Here is a 10760-nt window from a genome sequence, read left to right on the forward strand (position 1 = left end):
AGTTGAAGCTGTCCCTGCCCACGGCAGGGGGGTTGGACTAGGTGACCTTTAGAGGTCCCTTCCAACCCAAACTAGTCTATGATTCTAATATAGATTTTATTTTCTTTTGTTAATCTTTACTCTTCTCTTGCTGTAGAAAAACAATGGGATTCTCACAAATCTTTTCTATTCTTAACACTTCACAAAATAACTCACCACAATACACACCAGAGCTGTTCAACAGTATGGTAGCGATTTTACACTCACAGCACCGATCATCATAACCTATTTTCCAAAAAAAAAACCCAATACCTGCATCTCTGCCATGCTCTTGTGTAGAATTAAGCCTTAAATCTTACCAGAAAAGTCCTTAGATACTGAACTTCCACGGAAAGAAATCCCACTGAAATTTCACATTAATATCTTACCTATAGGGAATTTCTAGGATGGCAACAATTCAAATCTCCAAATTGTGTATTATAACCTCAAAGTTGTTTTCTGAGCCAAGCAGAAGGAAAGACTTATTTTCAACATTATCACCTTGATCCCGCTTGCACCACGACCCCTCCAGTCAAAAGAAAGACCCAGGTTTACCTCCCAGCATCCTCTTTGGTGGAAGTGCTGGCACCATACGATATGGGAACTTCTGAAGCAGCATCTCATGGAACACCACAAAATCATTGTATCGCCTATAGACTGAGCATTTGAATCTCTGCAATAGAGGAGGGGGGGGCACACAAATCAATATACAAGCTGGACAATCAGCAGCATTTCTGTAATTTCTTTTGCTATCGGCTGCACTAAAAACAACAGGAAGAAAAGAAAGAAATCACACTCAGAGACTGCAGAAACTACTTATTTCTTATCTTTAGAGGCCTTGTGCTGGGAAGGAGGGAGAAAAGACTCCAAAAGTAGCCACCTTTCGATTATGAATAGAGATAGCATTCTTCTAACTACAGTCCTTTTGAGAATAAGATTTTCAGTTAAAAACGGATTTCATTTACACACAAGATGAAAGAGACTACGAAATGGAGAGGAAGAGGTTTCCCAAGAAATTACAAATATCCCTAAATCTGCCGTGATTCCATATCATTACTCCCTCGAACTCTCTGGTCTTCCAAATTAGACAGAACATTGAGAAATAGTGTCAACACTCTTGAAGTGCTCTAGAGAGCTCTTTTCCTGAAGTACTGCCAGTACCTGACCTCTAGCTCCTAGGAACTTTCTCTAAATCAGTTTCAAATCCAGAGGTGGCAAAACAGTCTCAGATCATGTTAAGTATTAGCCCAAATGACTGATGTTTTAAGTGAACCTCACAGGAGAAAGAGAGACCTCTCACTGATGTTAGATCTATAAATAAAGATTGAAAGTTCCTTTAAAATCTTAGTCCTTCCCTCTGCAGTTCTTAGATCAATATGTAGAAGGGACCAAAGAAACTGTTTTTTCATTCCAAAAGGAGTCAGATAGCAGCTAGAACAAGACACTTAAGAGGCAGAAATCCTTTAAAAAAAATAATAAACAAACCCCCCCACACACACCCCACACTATTACTACAGATTCAACTATTGGAGCAGTTAATAAGAAAGACTACACAACACTATACCCATTCTCACTACATTTGCATTGCACATCATCCACCACTTATTGTGGCACTATCCATTTTCAAAAATAAAGCAATGAGGCATATAACTGGAGCACAACAGACACAGCCCCTAGGGCCTCCCTCTGTCTGCTTTGAAATCTGATGTCAATTTGTGTTGCAGATCTTAGATGAAGCTCAAGGCCAAGCTATGTTTCTTTTTGAGGAAGTATCATTCTACAGCTACAACCATAGGAGAGATGACAGCAACTGAAAGGAGCTGGCAATGGGTTCCTAAATTCAAAACCTAGAGAGACCACCAGGGTCACCAAGTCCTGTGCCCTGAAATCACAGGCAAAAATAAACACCGAGTGCTAGAAAGCCCACAGAAGCATTCACTGTGTCTGCCCTTTCCCCCTCACAACACTCTGACAAACTTACAGATGTCAATCTAAAACACCTAAAGCTCCAAACATCGCTACAGACAAGTGACCCAAATATGTCTCTGAATAAGTACAACAGTGACTACAACAGTTTGAGCGCTACTCAGTAACTGATGTTTTGGTGGCCTGCGAGATGTAAATTTCTTATGGTCCACTTTGAAGAGGACAGATTTCCTTCTTGAAAAAACACACAGAAGCTACTGGAGAGCTATTTCACTGGCCACTCTATAAATAGAAAAAGATACATCATCTTCAATCTTCTCTTACACCAAGAGAGGAACCTACAGATCAGGATTGGGGCAAGTAAACTGGCAACGGCCTAGACTCTGCAGAAGGATTTGCGGTATCTTTTCTGTTTACAAAGGATTTCAGTTTAGCACTGCCAATACAATTTCTTCCCTAGCTTGGAATAGTTTGAAATATCCAGTCGCCTACACCAATCCGTTATGCAAACATTCAGTTTTCAATGTTACACATCTGCTTTTGTACAGAGCTCAGGTTTCAAGTGAGTAAACTAGCAGACCATCCATCAGACCTCAGTTAGAAGATGCTCCATGCTGCAGAAGCCCAGGTCAAGAAGGCATAGTGCTACTGCATTTAAAGTAAGCCCATTCAACTGGCCTACTCACAACCAGCATGACCCAACACATCTATCAAATTAGACAAGACTTTGCCAACAGCAACTGCACAGACATTCTTAAGAAGATACATTCTCACTAAGACCAATGCTTGTTCACATTACCTTGCTGGAAACCTCATATTCCACATGTTTCAGAAAAAGGCCCTTCTTCTCAGGTATAAGCTCCACCTGCACACTATCCTTGCTCAATAGCTCTTGTAGGGTGTGGGAAAGCAGCAGCGGATTTCCCTGGGGCGCCTGCATTAGAAACTGTTCCGGTTCCCTCGGTTCATTTACCGGAGGCTTTGCCAAATCTAAAAGACAAAAAGGGAAAAACAGTCCAGTAGACCTGATAAGATAAAGTGAAAGAAGTAGCCTTAAAATACCCTGTTCCCATGCTCAGTGCTCCCACAGTGGTGCAACACAACCAGAGCAACAGTCAAGCCCCTCCCCCAGGAGGCTATACTACTTCGCACACGTTCAAGACGTTGGTACCTCCCTCTTCACAACACCCAGGAGCACCACCAATTATACAGAGTCAGAAAGACATCTCTACTAAGCAAAAGAAGAATCACAGGCCAAATTTGTTCTGTGAATCAGCTGAGAGGCCTGCATTTCCTGTCTGTCCAGCTCCCACCGCAGCAGGGTCTGCCAAAATGAACAAAACCCTTGCTCAGCACTTTGGATCCTGCCTAGAACAACTCATGGAAGGAAAGCAAATGTGTTATTTTACTGCCCTGCATTAAATTTTACATGTCATTACAAAGGAAGGAGATACTTCATTTGACATAATTTCATTAAACTCTATGACAGTATGCTAGAGTGGGCATGAATTACAGTAATTTACTATGTCAATATTCTTAAGTTCAAGAGCAGAGGAAAAAGGTTCCTAATAAGGGCCAACCCAGCAATTCCTCAATCACAGCAAGCTCTGGCAAAATCTTTCAAATATACCTATTCCACTGCTTGCAGCTAAAAAACCCAAACATATTTTTACAGTGAATTCAACCAGAGCTGGACAGTTTTGGACAGAGAGATTCTAATTGATTCTCAGCCAGATGCAAAAGTGAAAAAAGATGGCTCTTAGGAACATGGCCCTGGAGGACAAACTACATCAAAGGAGGGGCAAAGATGATGATTCAGAGTGCCTTCTTATCGAATGACTGACTGCAACCCATTATCTCAACTTGACTTCATAGCTACAGATATTATGCAACTGTAAACTAAGCTTACGTTGTTTTTCAAAGCAATCCTTTTTTTCTACACATTTCACACATAAGAAACAGGGTGAAAAATGTGGATATGACCCTGGAATCTATTCAGCCCATATCTGAGTTCTGTTCTCCAGTCTGGAACAGATGGGTTGCTTCCTCTCTGTATATGTCTGTTTAAGAGGGATACTGCAAGCAAGCTCTTTTACAAAGCAAGTCAATCCACTGATGAAAAGTTACCCAGAAAGGCTAGGCAGTATTAATCATTGCCATTGTGCAGAAGTTAGACCCCCTCTTAAACTTACCTAAAATTTTGAGAACACAAAAAAGACAGTAACACCATAGAAGCAAGAACCATTTCTTTAAGCTGTGATACATTGTTCAAAAAGTTGACAACTGTGTCAGAAATTAACTCAGAGAAGATAAGAACTCATATCCTTAACTTGAAAGCCCTGACCTCCTCCTGATAAGGATTTCCCACCTCTTCCTTCATGTGCTCTAGGCCCTGATAAATGGGGAAAACAGGTAATCTCCGATTCCTCAGATATACAGCTTCAGAATAGACACATCGTTCTTTGTTCCATAAAATGGCTTAAGGAAACCAAACCAAATCCAGGACAAATTACCTTATCCCACATGTCTCATCAGGCTTCAGATTCCTGCTAATGTGACTCAGAGAAGCAAGTCTTGACACCTCTGCTTTAATAGACTAATGTATCACCTACTAACCCCACCTACGTAGTAGCTTCTAAAAAGTTCCTGTTACCGGCCAGAAATTTGTGGTGAGATAATGCAAGCTAATTCAATGTTGACCTGGGATACTGCTGGATAAAGTGATAACATATCTGTATATCCACTTTTCAGATAGATGCTGAACTGAGAAGAAAAGGAGGAAAGAAAATTCAGAATACAGATAGCAAGGCAAAAGATTTTCTAGTGTAGAAAAATCCTTGCCCACCTGACCTTTCATGGGGCAGCAAGGTATAATAAACCACACTATCAAGAGTAAATGTCAAAAATACACACAAAAAGAACTATGGAAAGCACAAGACAGCCTCGCTCTTCAGAGCAGCGGTTCTCTGGGTGCACACCCTTGTAATTCTTGCTTTTAATTGCTCAAGACTAATCAGTGAAATGCAACATGACACAGTAGATTTTGTTACTCCTCCAATGCACACACTACACAGAATTCCACAGTCCTCTGTGTTGCCAAACCACTGGCTCACGTTACCAAGGCAGTCACAGCAAGCTAGCCTCCAAAAGAGGGGCTAGCCAAAATGCAACCCACCTATTTCCCCGAGAGCAGTGCCAATCTGTACTAATACAACACCCCTCCTGCCTACTGAATCACTCTCCCTGCTTTCCATCTTCCTGCTGGCCAACCAACAAAGCAGGACTTTCATGGCACAAATTGTTCCCTAAACTGGGGCTCAGCTACTGGTAAGCTACTGGGGCTACAGCTACTCAGTCTGGTAAGCTACTGAAACTCCCAGTGGCAAAAGGTAGGCATCAGGAGAAAAGATTTACAAGATGAACTGTGAATCCTTCAGTATTTCATCTGTAAGTCCTGGAACCTGCAGCACTATTAGCCAAACTGATGTTGAGGACTCTCAGATTTATTCCAGTGGTCTGAACCCACATTACCCCGTAAGACAACTACAGGGTGAAGCCCCATAGACAGATCTAGACGAGACTCAGCGTTCCTTTGACAATTCAGCCACGTTGCTCCTTTCATTTGTAATACTTTGTCAATTTTCATCAAGTTATTCTCTAAATTTGCTTTCTAAAATTCACCTACAGGAAATACCTTCTTTTTATCAGCAGTTCACACACTTGGCTCTTCCTGAAATATTCTGTAGCTTCTTTAGATCTCAGCCTTGTCTAAATGTGTGAAATCATACAAATCAGACAACCATATAAACAAGTTTGAATAATTACTGTTTAATTAATAATTTCAGCGTGTTTCATATCAACAAGACAGCTACTCAGGGTGAATTTACACCCTCAAACACTGGTCTGAGAACACAATAAGATGACTTTGAACAGCTGTTAACCTGTTTTAGAAAACACTTATCGCGGCATTAACACTAAGCCTACAGAGCAATATATACTGAAGCTATTCTGCAGCCCATTTTTCATTCTACTTACTAAAGAGTCAATTCAGGAACAGCCTCAGGAGCCCTGGCCAGGAATGGTGGATAATAGTGGAAACTCATTGGTATGAGCTCCTGTGTTCAACCAGTAAAAGGATTTACATGCATTGTAACAAAACACTTAACGCTTCCCATCACGCACTCTCTGCTCGAGAACAGCTAATTTTGAAAACATTCCCTTTGGTTTCAGCAGATCATCATCTAGCAAAGTGTATATACATAGAGCAGTAAGTGAATACAGAAATGAGGTATGGAATGGTCCCCTGTAGCACAGGGAAGCAGACAAAATAAAATCAGGGTTTTTGTGCAAGCTAGCCTTTTGCTACAGCAGAGTTTGTCAATCTGTTGTCAATAAGATACCAGGAAGTGGTCTGGTATAACTGAAAACGATTTGATATAAAAGTTAAAAAGAATACATATATGCATACATACGCAAACAAGCAGACAACAAGATGACAAGAAATAAAAGTTTAAAGAAGCGTTCAAAGCATAGCCTAATTTTTGTTTGGTTGTAAAGGAAAAAAAACTACGAAAACACTGCATAATACTCTTTTTTTTTTTGTAACAAGTTGGGTAGCCTTTGGACTGAAAGGAGTTGAGACACTTATCCAGAGAACAACTGAAATAGAAAGCTTCACTACTTTATACCACACATTTCATGCTTTAGTTAGCGCCCGACGTTCATTACTCCCATTCACACAACTAGACAGCAATCTGCCCTCCAGGGAGTTACCAGTTTCCTCAATCAAATTTTCTAAAAATCACACATTTATGAAACCCAAAGTAGAATTTCAAGTGTCTGATTAGCTGCACGCAGGTTTTACATGTGAGTAAGCACATATAGAAGAGAAGGGCAATGCAAGGGCTGGAAGCATAGGCGGTAAATCACAATACAGATCTCCCTACCCTATTTAAGTTCTGTCAAGTAAATTTGGAGGCCTTATCTCCATTTTACAGATGGCTGTTACTAACAACTCTTTATTATACCAGGGTGCCAATGAACTAAATTTATTAGACACACTTAAGTAGAAGGTGCCACAGAATTACTTGTTATATTAGTAGCAAATTTTCTAGAAGGAGAAAGGAGTTTGAAAGGAAGCAAAGCCTTTAGGAAAAATAGCTAAGATTTCTCCTCCATCATCACAGACCACGGCCTTGCGGAGCAGAGGTGATCCAACTCACGGGAAACGCAGGGGAGTACGAGAACTGACTGTTTTTGTACACAGATACCTCAGATTTCTCCCTGGCAAAAATGAAGGCTCCACTACAAACTAGGCCAGGAATACTAAAGGAGCAATGTAAATATCATTCATCAGCATTTTCCTTTCCTTTCTGTCTTCTCATGAAAAGCCTCAGGAATTATGGAAATGCCTTTCCCCCTTGTTGTGTCAAACACATTCCTCCGTAATTCCAGAATTCACTGTCTACATCAACCTCTCGGAAAGCTGGTGCAGATTTCAACTACAACTCCAAATAGATTCCCTTCCTTGCCTTTTTTTTTTTTTTTAAATTCTTACATAATTTGAAATCCCGCAAAAACAAGAAAAGAAAAACAGAAGTTCCACAAAAAAAACAAACAGCCCTTTCTTCCTGTTAAGGGCTTTACATATTTTGAGATAACTGTATGCAACTTGTTTGTTTGTTTTTTTAAAGAATTTAAAACCATGCAATGCTTATTTAGAAAGGAGCAATGCAAAGGATCAGTCTATTTTATCTAACAAAGCTAACTGATACACAGATCTATGTTCAACATGGAAGAGAGGTCTGTATTTCTTACTAGGTTCAAGAAAAGTAATCATATTTAGCTTCACTCTAATTAAGAGATGGTGCGATAGTGTCCTTCCTTGTCCCTCCCAGCAATTGACTTGTAAGTACAAGCTATCCAATGCCAAAACAACACAAGATAAAATAATACACATACTATCATAAAATTAGATGTTGGAAACGGCTCTAACATTTTGGTTTTCTCCTTAAAAAAACCCGCAACTTTCTCAGTGCAGATGTCAAATATGCATCCTGTGCTGGCTGGTCTGGTTTTGGGTTTGGTTTTTTTGTTTGGGTTTTTTTTTTTTCCTTTGTTTTTGAGGTGTTGGGGGTAGTTATGGTTTTGGGGCTTTTTTGGTTGGTTGGGGTTTTTTTTCCAACGAAGTTTCAGATTGTTATTCAGCACTTGGTGCTTTTCACGATGAAGCAGAGAAGTAATGGCACAACTCAAAAATAGTCAGGTGACATTATCAAAGCTTTATTTAATAATAATAAAAAAGCACTAGCATTTCTACATTCCCCTACAGCTGTAGGCCTCTAACTGCTTCTCAAAATATCGTAATCACATACTACAGCAGGAAAAAAAGCCCAACACCAAGTTATCTCCTTCCAATGTCACACAGTAAATCTGTGTGACAGAACAAAGAACTGACTTTAAGCTTAGTGCCCTGTTCTTTTAACTATGCTGTTAGATCATCAAGTGATTAATTAAGCGATTTCCCAAGTCTGGGAATACAAGGATCACATGCCATTGGCAAGTCAGCCACGGAGCCATAGTCCTAAGCTGTAGCAAACACAATAAAGTGAGATGGAGCTACACATGTTGAAGAAATAACAGGATTAGGGGAGAAAAGTCCATCGAGGAATGTTCCCAAAGATGACGGAGACAAAAAGTCAAATCCTCACTAGGGCAGTTTCCCAGCTCACAATGGAAGATTGCTAAACTATCATTTTTCACACACAGCTCTAACAAAGAGGATGGAAGTGTAAAAATTCACACCCAAAAAGGTAACCCAACAAGCAATAACACATACAACTGTTCTGCAGGAAACTTTTACAAGGGCATTGTAGCTTAACTATAAAATTGCCAAGTTTCTACAATCAACCTTCCTTATGCAGGTCAAGAAAACATCATCAGAAGAAATTGTTTATGTTTTTGTTTTGCTTCTCATCTTCCTTGCACATTTCTCACCCTCTTAATTACGCTGGGAAAAAACTTGATCTTAGTATTTAAGCATTAAAAAAATGGCGTGCCACTCCACACACTGCAGTCTCCCAACGGTCTTTTCACATGTTTTATAGTTGGAACAAGCTCATTCACATCTCAAATCCTGCTGAAAAGCAATCGTCAAAGCTCCCCTCCTTTTGTACCAGTTCCACATGTCTGTAACTGATACATTTCTCTCCATCAACCTGCACCAACCCACTAAAACTTGAAGATTGTGGGGGAAATCAGAGCGGTTATGTGCCAATTCTACTGTCTGCAACTGGCACAGCCCTCCCAACCGAGCCCTCCTACAGGCTGCACACACAGTTAAAGATTTACCACTAGAAGAAAAGGAGACACCCACCTCCCTCCCCAACCAACACACCTGGATTAGCTCCCTGCAATCATTGCAAAACAGCCTCAAATGGGAGCAAGAGGGGAAAAAAAAGTCAATACAAACAACTACAAAACTGACTTTAATGTATTGAACATTACCCTTTTTCTTTTCTCTCTTGATCATGTTAAAGTACTTTTAACCTTGCAAAATAAAAACACATTTGCATGTGCTGTCATAGGTGGGCATTGACAGCCCCTGTCAGGACTCTCATTATTTCTCAGATTTACATCCTCCTAGAATATTCACTGATCTCCAAAACATATGGGTGTCAAACTTCCAAGATCACTGAACCTGCATCATGATGCTAGAAATAAAAACATCCCTGCTTTCACACCATTATTTTTCTTTTGCTAAGACCATTAGATACCTTCTTTCAGTGCTCACAACATAAGCTTTGCCAAAGAAAGCCAAGTTTTCCAACTAAGGCTGAGTAGGTCAGACAGTTACAGAAGCACCACCAGTGCAGAAGTTAATCAGATCAAGAATACCCTCCTCAGAAACAACTATATTATCTCTACAAGGCTCCTGAAGCAGATGGTAAATCCGTAATAGACATACCTGAACAAGCTCTCTCTTTGGTACAGTAGGACATTTTTTTTCCACAAAGGCTGCTGTTCCCAATATCTTACATCAGTCCTGGACAGAAATATTCCAAAATAATTTATTTATAAGCATTATCTGCATCAGGAGCATCACAGGCATATCAAAAGCACACTCACACTGACTCCTGAATATAATCCAACCGAACCATTTTTCCCTGCGTAAAGCTTACCCACTTGTAACCTCTACTACTTTTTCTTTCCAAGCAGAGAAAAAAAAATACTATGCACAGAGCAGTACTTGCCAGTATGAAACTTTACCACTTTAAGAGAACTTTAGAGAACTGCATTACCCTGTTTCCCTCTAAAAGCTTCCCTCAGTTCAACTGTTATAAGCCTAGCATGTTATTTTCTTAATTCACCCAGGAGCTCCCTCCATTTCTCATTTCACAAGTGCTGGCAGCATTTGCCTCCAAGTTTTTTCATCTCCGATTCAGCTGCACGCTCTTAAAACTTCAGCGTTTCGAGCTGCTTCTTTTCATGCCGGATCTGCTTTTGGCTTGGGTCAGTAAGGAGAGGAGAGATGGCCTCTGTCCGGGGCTGACTGTGACAGTGCCTACCGAACCACTTCATAAATTGTCCCCGCGACCTTTAACGTGCCGCTGAGTCCATTTTAGCGGGCGGGGTACAAGGAGACTATTATAAAGTCATTTCAGCACCCACAGAAGCGCTCAGCCGCACGACTCTCGAGAGGAAAAGTTCTAAGCCCCGGCGAAAGGGCTCCCTGGAAAGCCGACCTCCTGCCCAGCCGGCGGGCACCGGGACGCGACCGGCCGACGAACGCTGCCCGCGGCGCCCCCGGGCACGCC

At 40.8% G+C, this 10760-nt stretch overlaps 1 protein-coding gene across 1 annotated transcript in view; it reads right to left on the bottom strand.

Moving 5' to 3' along the window:
* SNX8 (sorting nexin 8) overlaps positions 1-9991 on the bottom strand; it is a 24173-nt gene extending 14182 nt beyond the window's left edge. The window contains exons 1-3 of the mRNA XM_009286397.2: positions 9911-9991; positions 2744-2934; positions 574-691 (exon numbers count right to left, since the gene is read on the bottom strand). Of these exons, the coding sequence (XP_009284672.1) occupies positions 574-691; positions 2744-2934; positions 9911-9944 (343 nt within the window). The 5' untranslated portion in view covers positions 9945-9991. The remainder of the gene's footprint in view (positions 1-573; positions 692-2743; positions 2935-9910) is intronic.
* Between the last annotated feature and the right edge of the window lie 769 nt (positions 9992-10760).

The sequence above is a fragment of the Aptenodytes forsteri genome, unplaced genomic scaffold (assembly GCF_000699145.1).
Source record: "Aptenodytes forsteri isolate BGI_AS27 unplaced genomic scaffold, ASM69914v1 Scaffold55, whole genome shotgun sequence".
Taxonomy (NCBI): domain Eukaryota; kingdom Metazoa; phylum Chordata; class Aves; order Sphenisciformes; family Spheniscidae; genus Aptenodytes; species Aptenodytes forsteri.